We start from the raw sequence: 15,840 nt of genomic DNA on the forward strand, positions 1-15,840 counted from the left end.
GAAACTAAATTTCAGGTTGCTCCGTTGCAGCCTCTGCTTCAGAATAAATTCAAATGATCCTAACAGCCCTTCCTCAAGCTGGCATAGACATATTCACTCTTTTGGGTCAATGGCAACAAGAGCGGAAGAGTGCGGTTACGGTGTTCGATGGGTCTTCATTCATTCATTCAACCCGTTGGCTACAGATACGGCACAATCGCCATCCGCCATGGCCGAGTTGATCTTTTCTATCGATGATGTCAAATTGTTATAGCAGCCCCCCTCTCCTGTCCACGCTCGGCACTTGCTCGGGCATGAGTCGGCCAATAGGCAACTAGGATTGATCCGTAGCGGTATGTCAGACTACTTGTGGTTGACACAGATACGGTCCTTCGAGGCAGGCCAGAAGATCCGTCAAATTAATTGGGATAGATCTGGTTTGACGATTAGATGGGTGTGTAATATGGTGATGATGGCTACTGGTGAAGATAGTCTCAGACAAATGACTTACAAGGCATCAAATCATAATGGACTGAAATGGTTCATTTTGCGCGGGTAGGCTATATCGCATATGACCTTCTGATGCCAGGCGGGAGTGCCCGTGACTGGGGGTCTCGTTATGACAAAACGGGGACGATCTTCATAATAGTTCGTGGGACAATGTTGGTCGGCGATTAGGCTCTGGCTGGACTCGTGGAATTCTACAAACGAGGATGTCGGTTAACAATACTATCTCAGATAGCAGCGGTGTTGCCAAATAGAGCAGGTCGCCTGGGCTACCTCTCGTTTCGCGTCAGGTCTTGAAAGAAGCACGTTTGTTGTTTATGCTAGGTCCACAGTGTTGGGCCCCAAAGAGAGAGAGGCAGCCATCAGTCATCGATACTCTAAATTTCCCCAGTCCGTGGTTATGATCTAGCACCCTGAGTTCTTTCAGTTGAAAATACAGGCGCGCCATGAGTTTATGCGGACTATTTAATGCGCAAGTGAGCAACCCGTATGCTCCAAGCCTCATCTTGCAGTCAACGCCTGGTACCCTCGGCTCCACTTTCCGTTAACCTCATCTCACTTGGTGAAACTTCCAATATGGCTCATACATGGGAACATTATCAACCTCAGCTATGCCGGGTTTGTCCAGCTCACTATGATCAGCGGAACCCCTAATTGAACTCCCGTTCCGTCACAGGTCTGCGAGGAGCCTACGACTATGTGGTGTTCTAGATGTGAGAGGGCATGGTATTGCTGTAACGATCACCTCGTCTGTGTATGCACCGTTTCATCGTTTTTGCCTTAGCACCTACTGAGCACTTTTTTTGGATGCAGGATTGGCCCCGCCATAAGATGGAGTGTTTGGCCGTTGCTGCCATAGCCATGACCCCTGTTCCTATCGAACCACCCCCATCACTACCCTTCACAGCCGCTACTTTCGCAGCTATCATTTTCCCGGTAGACGAGCCACGACCAAGAATAATTCGCGTAGAGTGTCTGGCGTATATCGAACCTTCAAGCAGCCTTATGAACTGGACACCGCGAGTAAAAGAGCATATGTTGGCAGGTCCTCATGATAGCGTTGGCAGTTTAACGATTGAGACTGGGATCAGCGAAGGTGAGTAGTTCGAGGCTCACATACATAAAAAAAATTAGATTGAACTAACATGGTTTCTCTGTGGGACGAATTGTAGGTGCACCGCTAAGATATCCGCTCCAGGTCTTTTTCCTTCGTGGCGGCCCTACGGCACACATGATAAATCAGTCAATATATGCCCTAAGCAAAGGGCAGGCGACGCAAGCGGGCGGCTCCATCGTTGTCCTCAAATATTCCGGGACAAGAAGACAAGGCTACATCGATGCTACATTCAACGACCTTCCCACTCTTGTTTCTTATTTTATTCAAAATTCAGTAAAGCGCCGCTAGGAATTTTTGCTGGACCGATCAACCTGTATACCTAGAGTCATCCGCCTTAGTCTCTTACTCGATTTTCACCGTAGTATTCATTAGCTTTCTCTCGCTACGATTTGGACTTTCTGTACTAACATCTACTGTCTTTCATCTTTCATCTTGTTTGTACACTAGACTCGCGCAGGATTCTATATCGCAAATCTAGCTCTGTGTTGCTTTATATCAGCGCTAAAATGACGTCTTGGGTCTGGCGAGCTCGGTCTGAATCATCCACGTTACTCTCAATCATGGGTGCCTTTAGTGATTAGGTTATTCCCTGAAAACAGGTAACGTCCCAAGGTACCGGTATTCACCACCTAGTGTACGTACTCTACACCTCGAATAGATATGATTTTAGGAAGCTTAAATCAGAGTAGCCCAGACAGATGATCATCTTGATTCCTTTTTCTAAAGCTACCGGGCAGCTGGTGACCGGCAGGTGCCTTGAAGGGGCCGATGTTCCCATAGCATAAGTGCCGTATGCGTGATCATATCTTAGACATGTCAAGGACACGGATTGGAGCCCAGTCCCAACGCATATATCAATATGAGTTTATCCCACTGGGCCGACGAGCAAGCTGGAGTCATTGGCCACGCGCATTTTCACCGCAAATGTCCCGAACATGCGGCTCATCACGTCTAATATCATCGCCTGCCTTTTCATCACTGGGTTCAGCGGCGATATCCAGTTTGCCTCTCCTACACCGCCGAGCACACTAGTACCATTAGGGTCCCGAAAACGCAAATTTCCAAGACGAAATAATCGGATCACCGATATCCTATCAATGAACCAATGATTGCGAGGTAGCACGAACACAACGTAAGAGCTCACATGTAGCGAAACAATTGTCTACGCGCGACCGTACACTTAGATGGCGATGCGCGGCACATTTAGTGGCAGACGCACATATGAGCTTATCTGCTGGTCCCTGACCTCTCAAGTCAAGGCGATCGTATAATTTGTGAACGTCCTTTTGGACTTATCAATGGTTGCTTGCCGGTAGTCTACATAGGAAGGAAAGGGTCAAGTGTGGTGCAATCTCTTATTTGGCTTGCTGTCATCTCTCTTCCCCCTGACATTAATATTGGCGCCCTTCCAACATTTTAGCAACCATGGTGTTCTCAAATGACAATAAAGTACTGGGTATAATGATTTAGATACCTCTTTGTATAAAATGACACGGAGGCACCGAAAAGACAAAGAGAAATATATTATACTTTTTTGGAGCCGCTGGATCCGCCAAATGACCTTGGCTCGGAACCTCCTGGACAAATTTACCCTCCCCCTAACTCTATCGGCAACAGCTCGCAGGCTGGCCCACGACATGTGCTCGGATACGATCAAATATTACACCCGATTAATTTCCTCCGGGGGAGGAACACCACTAAAAAGCACGTCGTCGAATTATCAGGCCTTCAAGCAACGAAACCATTTTGGTCAAGTCGCGGAAAGATCAGCGTGAAAGGAGTTTCAGGTACTTGATTGAGTCATCATCATTATGATCAAGTTGGCCCGATGTGGCGTGCCCGTGGTGAACAGCACCAGGTCAGGAGAGATCCACATCCTAAAATCAGCACCCAATGTCAATAATATCGGAGATGTGACTATTGATGTATACCTGGAAGTAGGCCCTGGGATCAAACGAACTCGCGCGCGCGCAGCACCAAACACCTGATCAACTGCTTTGAATCGCGAGCAACTGCCAAAGGAGATATCATGCGAGTGCATTCCAACCAAAATGGAGAGCCTGAAGTTTCGGCGAGAGTGCAGTACGTCTACGAGCTTCGCTTGTTCCCGAACATGTGACAGCACTGTTCACGTATCCACGCTTGGCCACATAGCCATGATTCTACGGATTTATGCTTGCCTTAAAACAGAGTCCATATAGCGGTGATTGATGCCCCTCTTGCTGCACATGTCGTCGCTTGTTGATGGGACCCGGGCCAAGCTGCGGCCCAGATCTGAAGGGAACCTCACACCGGAGTCATTGGCGCGCGCCATAGAGCGATCGATGCCAGGTGTACTCACTGGTTATGTCATGGATATATCGTTGCTCCTGCTCCTGCTCTGCACTACTACCCAATACAGGGTTTAGTCTCTTCGGATCGTTTGTGTTCATCAGGCTAAGGTGGGGCAACAAAATGTCTGCCATAATAATAGGGAGATCGGTTATATTTGACAGACTCATGGGGCGTTATATAAAATCGCCTGAGCCCAGGATCTGCCCCAATACCAAAAATCAAACACCTAAATACAGCACTACGGGATAAATGCCCCAATGGGACATTGAGATAGAAAGTGTGATTTCGGTTCAAAAATACTTGGAAGTGACCGGACCTGAGAGCCCCTGGTGACTTCCGAGGGAAGCACAGCATGATGAAAACCAGAATTTGCTAACCAGACAACGGTTATCAATTTCTCCTAAACGCAGCAGGAATAAATATGCTAACCTATCTAATAGAATAATATATTCAGAGCAGATATCAGCAGCCCGGTTCGTACAAAGCGAGCACACGAAAAGGGAACTATGGTGTGGTTGCGGCCTCAAAGGTTACTCGTTGTATGCATATATTTGGACATTACTTCCCTTGTTTTGGAGGTCGACACGTGACAGATTCTCCTTTGACCATGAAGACGGTATGCCCAAGGAACCTCCGCACCAACCAATATAACTTTCTTGTGCCCCTCAACCACCCTGCTCTCAACCACCAGTTTGATTGTCCACTATTATTTTTACATTTCACCAGTATTGGGATACTAATACCATTTACGGTCTATATCCGGTTTCAAATTGTAAGTGTTTCCGGATCAGTGTCGCCAGGTAACTTTCATGAGCATTTGCGCAGCTTGTGTCGTTTTTTCGTCGTTATCCACTCTTAAGAGCGTCTTTCTTCCTGCCACACGCGCAGCTCGACCGATCAAGTTGCCTCTGAGGACCCAACAATACTGCCCTTTCTGTCTGATCGTTACACTCATCTGTGAGTTACCAAGTTTGACGGGTCCACGTCCTGTTAATTACCCTACTTGGATAGACTTGTGAACCAAAATGGGATTCATCACTCAGACATTTGGGAGCACATTTAGAACATCGAATACACATACCTCTACTCAACAAACAGCTCCAACTACACGCAAGCTTCGTCCAAAATCCAAGCACTCGAAAGACCTTACCCGCTCAGTACAGTGGGCAGCATCCTCCACTGCAGACCATTCTCTAGTACACGGAGCCGCTGCATACAAGAAGCGACGTCACGCTAGCACCGATGGAGGTTATATGCACCCATACCCAGTTATGGTGACCGATGCTGGACATCAATCATGTTCTTCATCTGTAGGGTCTGACGAACCGCTGATACTTCCTTCAAATGGGAGGGGAAAACTAACCACAGGCAATTCTTACGAGCCGAACCAGAATCAGTCGCCGTACACTAATATTGGTCGGCCATCTACTCGATCGCAGCCTCGATTTGAAGCCCGTCCCCCGACCACCAACCTACTTGACACCTCTGAACGCTCTGAACTCGTTCGTAGATCCCGCAAATTAGAGTCTATACTTGGAGAAACCCCTCGGTTGCTTGATATGACTGATGAGCATGATGTTGCGAAGACATATCGCAAATTGGAGGATCGTCAAGTGGGTACGTCCAACACGATTCAATCTCGACCCGCCTCGTCTCCTGGCGAGCGCCCGAAGTATTGGCGAAGCCTCACCCTAGATAACATCTCTACTGGATCGCCTCAATCTCATCGACCGGGCTCTTCATCTCGCCACTCATTCCGACTTGATGATGAAAATACATCTGCTACGCCACGGAGCCCTTACCAGAGGCCGGGACCAGGCCCACGGTTTAGTCGGGCTAGCTCCACCGCTCGACGTCCTCCAGTGCTACGGCTCTCAGCGACCCCGACACATGATGTTGGCCACCCTTACCTAGGACGCAGGCATTCATCAGATCTTTCAGTTCGAAGGGAGGCTTCGTTGAATAGCGTGGACATGAACGTGACCTGCGAAAGCGGATCGGACATATCAGCTCCCACATGCCCGAGTTTCGATACCAGTAGTATCGGTTCAAGCACGATGCCAACGTTTGCTCGTCCACGCTCTCCGACTTCTTTTTTGGATAGCGCATCCTTGTCTTCAAAGATTAGCTTGAGTGACTCGGTGATCAGTGCCAGCGTGGGCCCACCTGGCCGTTCGGTGTTGATCAATCAGTCGTTGCCTCCAAGTCCCACAACTCCCTTGACACCGGTTCTTACTCAGGCAGAAGATGCACGTCGTAAAATGCGTAAACTGGCTCGTCATCTTGGAGAATCTGTACCCGCCGACCTGGTCCTGGGTATTTCCGGGGCGAGACGCGCGCGCCATGATCATCTCTCAGAGGACTCAGCACCCCAATTCCTACAAATCCCCCCTTCAGGATTTGCCAAGGCCAATGCTAGTACCGGTGCACGACAGCCGTTCTGTCTCGCTAAACCTCCCAGTGGACATCGCAAGACACGGTCGGTTTGGAAAGAGGGGAACGATGGGAAGTCCGCATCCTCTCGCCCAATGGTGCGCCGGGCATCCTCCGTGGAACAACTCCGTATCGAAACCCCCACCCAAGCCCAGTTAATGGGGGCGGAAAAGGCAAGGAATGTGCATCGCGCAGTGAAAATGCTCCAGGTATGTCCTTTCTCGCTTACATGCTTTATGATGCAAAGTCACACCACTTATGACTGTGTTCCTCGCAACCTCAGATGTTCGGCGCTCCACCTCCTCATGAACTATACACCAATATCAAGTCCCGCTCATTGGATTTACCACCCGACTCGGTTATAATCAGTGTTTCGCCCGCGCCACCCACCAACCCACGCGCGTCCGTGAACAGCTTCAGAGATTTGGCCTACATCCTGGACCACGTGGGTCAAGTTCACCTTATCTCAGTGCTAAGCTTTGTATAACTCACACTCGATCAGGATAACCGAGATTCGCTTCTGACTTTGATTTGTGATACTATGCCAAACGCTGATTCTGGCCCCTTTAAGGATCAAGGTGGCTCCTCTTCACAATCGAAGGATGTAGAAGAGTCATTTCAAGCAAGGCGTGCTCGTGCCAACAAGTTGGCCAAGTTTTTCGGAGTTACTTACCGAGATCTCTTTGATGCTGTTTGCACTGAAGACACTCAGGCAACTGAAACGAACACCACTGATGGTTTATTCTCCCACCCTGCTCTAAGATGCCTCCCGGAATCTGTCCATGAAAGCGGGGTGGTCACTAATGATGGATCCAAGTGGGTCGAACCGAAGAGCGTCGAAGAAGTATTGGATCGGCTCCGTGCAATGAAAGCTTCGCGCTAGAACCACAATGAACGTGACCTGACTTCGTGACCTGACGACTTTTCTGGTGTTCCTTTGAAGCTCCTTTTCCCACTCATTCAATGGATCTGCGGACTATGACTGGATTTATTTTGACCAGGTTTTGTTGTGCTTTTACTATGAGCCTTTTTCATCACCTTTGTGCTCTATTCGTTGCTGGACAACTGCCTCAGTGACACCATGTACATTTTTCCATCCCAAAGACATGACGCTTTCCTATTGGCTGTACTTTTTCGAAATTCTCACACAATTAGGATATTCAAACATTCGAACTCCGTGGCCCGCTGACGGGCCGACAGTTGACGAGAACCGGAAATTTTCGCTATATACCTATATGGAGTTAATTAGGCTGAGCTCGATTACGCCAAGTGGCCCGCGAACTAATTATACTTCCTAGAATCGGCCTATTTAATGGCATGTACCTGTGCGGTGGGGCCTCCTGTACTTTCTGGAGATCATGCTGAGGGAATTGGTACTTGGGGTGGTGCTCGCCCTCGACGTCGTGGAAGGATTTTCGTCGAAATACTTGCGTTGCCAGACTATTGGTCCTTCACCGGGCTCACCAACAGATGGGTGCCCAAAGGGAACTGTGTATGTATCCCCAACAGATAGTAGAGCACAGTACCAGAGTGTGCAAGAAGCGGTAATAGCCATGTGAGTTATCTACTTCCCATGTTCCGCAATCGCAAGCCACCTGTCTGTTATCTGATATGAGTTTTCAGTGGAAACAAACCAGGCAATGCACACATCCTAGTCGGAAGAGGAAGGTATTTTGGTCTCGTAAATGTGACACGTCAGTGGCCTTTGACGATACTGGTAAGTTAATGCATTCGAAGTTGTATGTATGCGTGTGTATGTTCATCCGGGGGACTATTCCTTTCAGGGGGAGGTCTTGAATTCCAACTCGACAATTAATGCGGTTGAGGTTTGGAGCAACGTTGCCGTAAGTCCAGGTGAGCAGGATCTTCAATTCACATGCGTCTGATATCTCATTGATGGAATTATAAAATCGCGTTCCGCTTGCCACAAACTTAGGACAAGACAACGCAGTTACACCCGCTCTCATTGTGGCACCATCATGGAATGCTTCGCTCATAGGCTCCGGCCCAACGGGTGCTCCCCTGCAACCTCTATTTGGCTCGCAAGATTTCAAGGCCTATAACATGGACTTTAATAATCTTGCGGTTCGTCCCCCGTACTCGCCGAAACTGCTTCAGACTTTGAAATTGATGACTGGATAATTGGCAGGCTAATCAATCTGTCGGACCAGCCCTTGCGACTGACATATCGTATGCCAACGCTTCATTCTACGGGTGCAACTTTGCCAGTTGGCAGGATACCTGGTATACAGGAAGAAACGGGAGCACGTATGTTGTGGGTGGAACGATAAAAGGACAAACAGACTGTAGGTTCCTTGCTCTTTCCCGAACATTGGTGCAATATACTGAGTCCGAAGCTAGATCTGTTTGGCTTTGGCACGGCGTAGGTCTTATCTCCCATTTGTTGCTGTGCTTCTACCGATCTAATCTCGTGTACGTGCATATATAGCTGGTTTGAGAAAGTAACATTGGCCAATCGTGCATGCGGAGGGGGTATAACGGCCTGGAAGGGAACCAACGAAACAGATGGTGTGTAACAAATCTGTTGACACCCAGATTATGAGACTTAGGTTCCATCAAGCTCCAGGAAATCATTATGGGGTATATGTTGCCAACTCACATATCATACGAGTGAGTATTTTGGCCACTGATTGACTTCCTAAATGTTCGTATTGAACATCTTATTTATTACCAAGTCCCCCGATGCAAATGCTACAACTGTTACAGATGGAAAGTGCTATCTTGGTTTGTGTAAAGTCTGTGCACAATGGCTCCCTATTTTCTCATTATAATATTCTAGGTCGGCCGTGGAATGACTTGGCCACATCCGTCTACATAAACACAACAATGGACAAGTCGATCAATTTGCAAGGATTTACGCCATGGGGAGGTGCTCGACCTGATGTCCTCAACACTACATTCTATGCGGAATACAACTCGAGTGGTACGTGCAGTAATTGGCTATCCAAGCTATCCAAATTAACTAGCAATGATTAGGTTTAGGATACGATGTATCAAAACGGCTCTCAGCTGAACATATTTTGACACCTGAAGAGGCAGGAAAATTTACTATCGAAAAAGTATTCAATGGGAAGCCACGTTGGGTGGATTGGTCATACGAACCGTGACACTCAAGCACGCATATATGAGCCCGAGTAATTGCAGTGTATCGTACCAATGCATGTGTGGAACGAATTACCTGTCGATAATAAACAAGAATGTCCAACCGAAATGACCATCCTGCGTGCGATTTTTAGAACATTCTTCCTCTTCCGCCACACGCAATTGTTTGTTTACCGGTCTCATTTCGACACGTGATGCGTAAACAGATGAAATTTGCAATTATGCGATTTGTGTATGGGGTCTCAGGCTGGTTTAAACTGGCTCATCTCGGGCCACCCCTCTTGGTTCCTCCCTCGTGCTCCGTCCTCTGTTGCTTTTTTTGCAGGCGCCGTCCACCTTTGATTTGACAAATAACTCGATCAAGATGTCTAAAGATACCGAAATGACCACCGAAGAGACTGCTACCACTCGAAGGAGCTCGAGGATAGCAAGCCAGGCTAAACCTCCATCGGCAGCTGCACCCCCCAAAGAGCGCAAACCCCGTGGAAAGAAACGTACTACTGATGACAGCAATGGCGAGGAGGCTGCTGTAGAGGTTGCTGACGATGGAGAGACCCCAGCGTCGAAGAAGGTGAGACTAGGGCGGCTGGACCGACTTGGTCGACGCCAGCCCAATGCTGACTCATACGATCGTCATTCTAGGCCAAGCCAGCGTCTAAGGCCGCAAGCAAACCTACCTCGAAGGCTGCGAAGCCTGCTTCCACGGCGGAGAAAGAAAAGCCTGCGTCCAAGGCGGAGAAACCAGAGTCCAAGGCGAAGCCCGCATCCAAGGCAAAGCCTGCCTCCAAAGGCAAACCAGCATCCAAGGCTAAGCCAGCATCTAAGGCAAAGGGGGAGGGTGAAACATCTGAGGCTGCTGCCGGGCTACCGATACTATTATGGAAGAATCAGAGGTATATACGCATCTGATGTATGTGTATGCTGGTATCTAACGTCTTTACAGGAAACCAATGCTGAGGGCGATGATAAACCTGCTGAGACTGAAACCAAGGCGCCTGATGCATCTACCGAAACCGCTGCTCAATCTACGGAGGCGGGTAAGGAGACTGAGGCGCCAAAGGAGGCAGAGTCCACAAAGGAGACTGGGGCTACAAAGGACGAGGAAGTTCCAAAAGAGACCGAGGCAGCCAAGGCAGTGGAGGCAGCTGCTGAAGCACCTGCAGAAGCCTCGACGTCGACTAAGGCTCTCGAAATTGGCGATGTTTTGCCCAATGTTACCCTTTCCAACCACAGTGGAGATAACATCGAGATTGGAACTCTTGCAAAGGAGAAGGGTGTCGTTATTTTCGTCGTCCCCAAGGCCAACACACGTGAGTGATATATACGAATTTGGCCATAGACTGCGCTGACAAGGATTCAATTTCAGCGGGTTGCACCACCCAGGCATGCGGATTCCGTGATATCTACCAAGATTTCACTGGCCTTGATTATGCAGTGTACTGCTTGAGCCATGATAGCCCCAAGGTGCAGACCTCGTGGCAAACCAAGGTACGTCGTCGCAATGTGTCACTCTTCACTGGCGGTTTTAACTTGCCCTTTTACAGCAAACCCTTCCTTATCCTCTCTTGTCCGATCCTAAGCGTACGTTGATTGCCTTGCTCGGTGCTGGTTCCGGCAACACCACCAAGCGCAGTCACTTTGTCTTTGAAAAGGGTACTGGTAAGCTCGTAGAAAAACAGGTTGGCGTCAAGCCCGCGGACAGGTGTGTTTTTCTCTCCCCGAATATAATTATCGAGAAACTAAATCTGTGTTTTAATCCAGCCCTAAGTCTGCCCTCGAGTTTGTGAAGAAGCATGCTGCATCATCCTGAAGGACAGGACTTTCTTTGTTGTCGTGGCGCTTTTCTCGCATGTCTTGTGTATCTAGGTCTCTTGCAATTGTATGCTGGTATCGTAGGGCGTATTGTATGTACTGGTGCAGTGAAATGTGTACAGTACAAAGTTGATTCTATCTATGGTTTTGGTGCTTAACACGGGACGAGGTCGAGACCTTGCTTGTGTGGTACACAAGAGGACGACCAGACCGATCTTGAAGATGCAACACTTCTAACTCGCATGTAGCGCAATCAGAATTTCTTTATCGAAAAATGGGGGTTCGCACATGCGAAACAGCATGCAGGGTGCATGTGGTCCAAGGTGGAGCCATCAGGTAAAGAGACTTGTGGCGCGCCGGAGCCGCAGTCTGCCCGTGGTTGAACATCCTGCGCCAAGCTTGCACAAAGAATGAAGGACACGTGATCTCGCCGTCCCTCATCTGCCACCCATGTCCAATCCAGAATGCCTGTCTGGGATGCAGAACCAATGAATCAGAACTACTCCGACCAGATCGTATCGTCCGTATTATGAGTTGGATACGATGGGAACAAGGCGTCCTTTACTGGGTCTACGCGTCACCGAAATGGCCGAAAAATCTCACTCTGGACTTTTTGCTCAAACTCCATATTCACTTGTATATACCTTTCCAACGGACTCGGAATCCAAAGTCTTTCATCGCAGCCGAGTCGCTTGCTCCCGCTTACTGCCCCGAGCTGGCCTATGCGTACGATTCGGATTGTTTAATTATAACAGGTCCAGAAATAACTCGCGATGTTGGATGGATGTCTGAGAATGTTGAATCAACCTCAGGCCAGCCATGCATATAAAAACTTGACACCCGGATCACCGTTGAGACATCACATAACTTGATCCAAAGTTTGCCTATTCTTAGTTTACAATGTCCTCCGCCAAATCCGCCATCTCTACCATCATACTTGCCTTTGTAGCAGCACTGGGAGTACAAGCCGAGACTCATACCGTCACCTTTGACAACCGTTGTGGTTATGGAACAGTATGTCCTTGTAAAAACCAACACTCACGAAATATCGGAATTAATAGACGTCCAATTCTAGCCTACTTTGATTCAAGACGGCCGTGTCCTCTCGACAGGTGGTGCATACACAAGTTACGGACCACTCACTGCAGCCATCGCCTATCTCCAAACCGGAGCCTGCGGATTCAACGGCGAAAACTGCTCGCTGCTCGAAACTACGCTCGTCAACCCCACTTGCGCCGGATGCGGGTCCAGCACGGACGTTTCGCTGATCCCCCGCACGCATTCTCGGTGACGACTGGATTCGGGTACTATAACGGATGCGACGGGGTTGGTAATGACTGCACGTCTGCGAGCTGTTGTCCCAACGGCGCGTTCTGCACTCCCACGGACTACCAATCTCAACGCCAATGCCAGGCCAACGACGTGAGTGAACCTTTTTCTCTGTGTTACTTTATATTTGAGAGACTAAACTGTACATGTGGTTTAGGTTAACCTCGCGATTACTTTCTGCCTGTGAATAGGTTTTGCGCGGTTTGTGCCCGCATACAGCTGACATGCACGTCTTCGACCCCGTTTTCATGTGTAATGGTTTCGATGTGGAGCGGGATGTAGATAAATTGGCGGCCTGTGCCGGTTTCCAAATATGATTCATAATTCATATGATTGGTCCTTTTTTTAGTGCCAAGTGCCTGCGGATGGATACAAAGAGCATTGGCAGTCTACGTTACATGTGATTAAAGGGGAAGTTACAATAAGGCTTGGTATGATACAAAGTCCGTGGTATATTAGCTAGGGAGCGGAAGGGATACATGATGTGTGAGTGTGAGTACAGAGGGTTTTATGGTCGTGTATGAAGAAATGTGTGTCGTGTATGCGTGAGACAGTCCGTGTATTGCAGAATGAATAAAGAATGGTGTCCCCATGTCAAAGTTAGCCCAGAGAGAGAGAGAAAAGGGAAGAAGGGAACCCCAGAGAAGCTATAGAGCGTCTGGCGTGAGCGCAAAAGTCGAATCAAAAGGAAGTCGAAGAGTTTGGTCCACCGATCCAGAGTCTCCACTCCAGAGTCTCAGCCAAGGTGCGCTCGCATCGCCCGACCTCGAGTGCATCGAGTCCGGAAACGCCAGCCCAAGTCTTATTGGTGTACGTACGATCGAGTAAGAACTTGGACCCAAGAATGATAGCGGCCAAGTAAACTCGGCGCGGATCGAGGAGTGGCGAGTCCATAGCACTGGAATCGTCGTCCGAGTCCTCGATGGCGCGCCTGATTTCGGGGGCCGCACGGGCTATGTAGGAAAGTGCTGCGCGGATGACGGGGGCCGACGTATGGGAGCGCCTGAGTAACTCGACGATAAACCAGTGCATGACGTGAGGTGCGATGGCGGGTACGCTGGTCTTGCGTGTGGGGGAGGCCGGGGGAGTGGGAAGTGTCGTCTGGGCAGCGGCATGGCTACGCGAATGAGCACGGGCGGCCATGGATGGATTGTATATGGATGCAAGAAGGTTGAGCGAATCCTCTGTTATTGCCGTAACGAATGCTCGTCAGTATCTCAAGAAGACAAAGAAGCCCATTGAGGCGGCTTACCTATGAGGCCTTCTGGGTCTTGCACTGCAACAGGGGATGGGGATTGCCGAGCAGGTTTTCGTGAATGGGCGACCTGTTCTTTGGCCCTCTGCTGCTCTGGGAGAGTGTATTCGGGAGTGGGGAGTGATGCTTCACGCTCTGAGGTGCGGAAGGTGTCGTCTGAGTGAAGAGTGCTGGTAACTTTGCGAGAGTGGTATGGTCGCCAGCGACTGGAAGAGGAACCTGGGGTACTTGGCTTGCGGGAGAGGTGGGAGCGGAGAGCATCGTATGCAGTTGCGACGGCCAACATTGTGTGGTATGTGGTAAGTAGGTAAGTAGGTAAGTGTGTTGGTCCCGAAGGAGGAGACTGGGTGTTGGAGCTTTAAACTTGAGGGGCTTGAATCTCCACTTGCCAGTCAAAGGTGATTTTAAGCCATCTCCGCAGCCGTGAACCAATTTTGGGGGAGCCGCCTACGATCATTATCCGGCTGGTCGCAAAGGTCGATTGGAAGTCCAAGCGTTGTGTCCCGACTCCACCCAAGACACAGCCCAACCCTGACGGCTGTTGTAAATCTTGGTCATCCGAGTGTACTAATTCAGGGTCCTAACTGGGTCCAGCTCACTAATTCCACGTGTTGAAATTTGCCGGTCACCGAAACGGGCCGAGTTTGCTCACGCCTGCGCAGTTGTACGGCCAGGGGTAGCCTACGGCATTGGCAGTGTCCGAAGGTCCATAGCTCGATGCTAGACCATTGCTACCACGTACCTTGCACTCGATGGTACTGCTGATAGGACCTGGGGCCTGAGCCACTGTCTCCTTAACGTCAACGCTTGCAATCCATATGGGTCTCAGCTGACCTGGCACAATAAGCGTGTATATCAGGCTCGTCTCGAAATCCGCTGATTATGCTTACACACATTCCCTCCGGCACTTGGGCTTCTCCCGGCACTGCCCAACAATCATATTTTCCTACTACCGTCCTTAATGTTCCCTCCGTAGCGCCTGCCTTCCGGTCCAACGACCAATTCGTCATAATATACGGATATTGTCCACTGCGCACGCAGCAAACTGATCTACACTCTATTTTCGTAGACAGCAGAATTCAGTTGTCGGTGCCTGAATTGGCTCTACTGTGCATCTCGCCAGCTGGACGGCTGTTAGGCGACAGCAATACGACAATCCATTTCAGCCCTCCGTGCCGAATAATTCCAAGAATATACCCCGTCCGTCATAACCTTGGTCATAGTCGTCTATTCCCGCCCCCGACGTTGTACCGTCCATATCCCAATGGACGATTACTTGCTAACGACGCATTTCTGTCATTTCACTTGGGTCAAATTCGATCGTACCAGCACAAGAAGAAATAGTCACCGCATATGGTAATGACCCGGACTGCGCAACCGAGAACCGTGCTTATAACACCACCGGTTGTAACACGTGGCAGCATCGTCCGTCCCAAAATTCCGCTCTGGTATATCCACCCGCAGCCTAATTTCAAGCCACCCTTGGCACTACCTTTACAATCCCACCGGAATCACGCGCACACATTGGCTCCTGCGCCAAGAAGCAATATACGCACCGCTCGTAAGCCTGACGCGTCGGGGCCCGTTATTCTATCAGAAATGACGTTACACCACCTGGGGAGTTGACACCACCGAGCTCCGCGGGGCAGAATGGGAGAAACCGCTCCGAACCGAAATGGATCCTAAACTTAAGCGCCAAAGTGACGTATATTATTACTAATTACTATCTTACCGGAACGAGGGGACGCCTGACTTAACCGGTACATCGGTGATTTGTCATCTCGATCGTCGGATATCCGGCTAAACTCGGTGACAAAAGCGGATATCGTTCCAAGCCTTCCGATTGATTCGATGAGAGATGGAGCCAGCAAATTCTAGACATGTGTGGCATTCTCTCGTCTGAGCTGGGACAGCCTGGACAGGCACCACTGGGAACTAATCGACATCTTCC

At 49.4% G+C, this 15,840-nt stretch overlaps 5 protein-coding genes across 5 annotated transcripts; 4 read left to right on the plus strand and 1 right to left on the minus strand.

The window, feature by feature from the left end:
* Positions 1-1,317: 1,317 nt before the first annotated feature.
* On the plus strand, positions 1,318-1,891 carry RhiXN_05830 (uncharacterized protein; the record flags this gene model as incomplete). Its single annotated transcript, XM_043325646.1, has 2 exons — positions 1,318-1,582; positions 1,659-1,891. The coding sequence occupies 2 exons, from the start codon at positions 1,318-1,320 to the stop codon at positions 1,889-1,891; spliced, it is 498 nt and encodes a 165-aa protein (XP_043181078.1).
* A 3,071-nt stretch (positions 1,892-4,962) lies between these two features.
* RhiXN_05831 (uncharacterized protein) lies at positions 4,963-7,253 on the plus strand (the record flags this gene model as incomplete). The annotated part of the gene is made up of 3 exons (XM_043325647.1): positions 4,963-6,579; positions 6,654-6,815; positions 6,873-7,253. The coding sequence occupies 3 exons, from the start codon at positions 4,963-4,965 to the stop codon at positions 7,251-7,253; spliced, it is 2,160 nt and encodes a 719-aa protein (XP_043181079.1).
* A 475-nt stretch (positions 7,254-7,728) lies between these two features.
* RhiXN_05832 (pectinesterase) lies at positions 7,729-11,303 on the plus strand (the record flags this gene model as incomplete). Its single annotated transcript, XM_043325648.1, has 18 exons — positions 7,729-7,925; positions 7,994-8,087; positions 8,155-8,224; positions 8,307-8,455; positions 8,520-8,676; positions 8,732-8,753; positions 8,820-8,899; positions 8,952-9,001; positions 9,067-9,115; positions 9,171-9,314; positions 9,368-9,450; positions 9,819-10,064; positions 10,136-10,331; positions 10,379-10,386; positions 10,437-10,803; positions 10,860-10,981; positions 11,038-11,195; positions 11,255-11,303. 18 exons carry the CDS (start codon positions 7,729-7,731, stop codon positions 11,301-11,303), a joined length of 2,241 nt encoding a protein of 746 aa, XP_043181080.1.
* Positions 11,304-12,205: 902 nt separating this feature from the next.
* On the plus strand, positions 12,206-12,596 carry RhiXN_05833 (uncharacterized protein; the record flags this gene model as incomplete). The annotated part of the gene is made up of 2 exons (XM_043325649.1): positions 12,206-12,319; positions 12,381-12,596. The coding sequence occupies 2 exons, from the start codon at positions 12,206-12,208 to the stop codon at positions 12,594-12,596; spliced, it is 330 nt and encodes a 109-aa protein (XP_043181081.1).
* Positions 12,597-13,315: 719 nt separating this feature from the next.
* On the minus strand, positions 13,316-14,175 carry RhiXN_05834 (cyclin; the record flags this gene model as incomplete). Its single annotated transcript, XM_043325650.1, has 2 exons — positions 13,316-13,818; positions 13,887-14,175. The coding sequence occupies 2 exons, from the start codon at positions 14,173-14,175 to the stop codon at positions 13,316-13,318; spliced, it is 792 nt and encodes a 263-aa protein (XP_043181082.1).
* Between the last annotated feature and the right edge of the window lie 1,665 nt (positions 14,176-15,840).

This window comes from Rhizoctonia solani, chromosome 6, assembly GCF_016906535.1.
Source record: "Rhizoctonia solani chromosome 6, complete sequence".
NCBI classification, from domain to species: domain Eukaryota; kingdom Fungi; phylum Basidiomycota; class Agaricomycetes; order Cantharellales; family Ceratobasidiaceae; genus Rhizoctonia; species Rhizoctonia solani.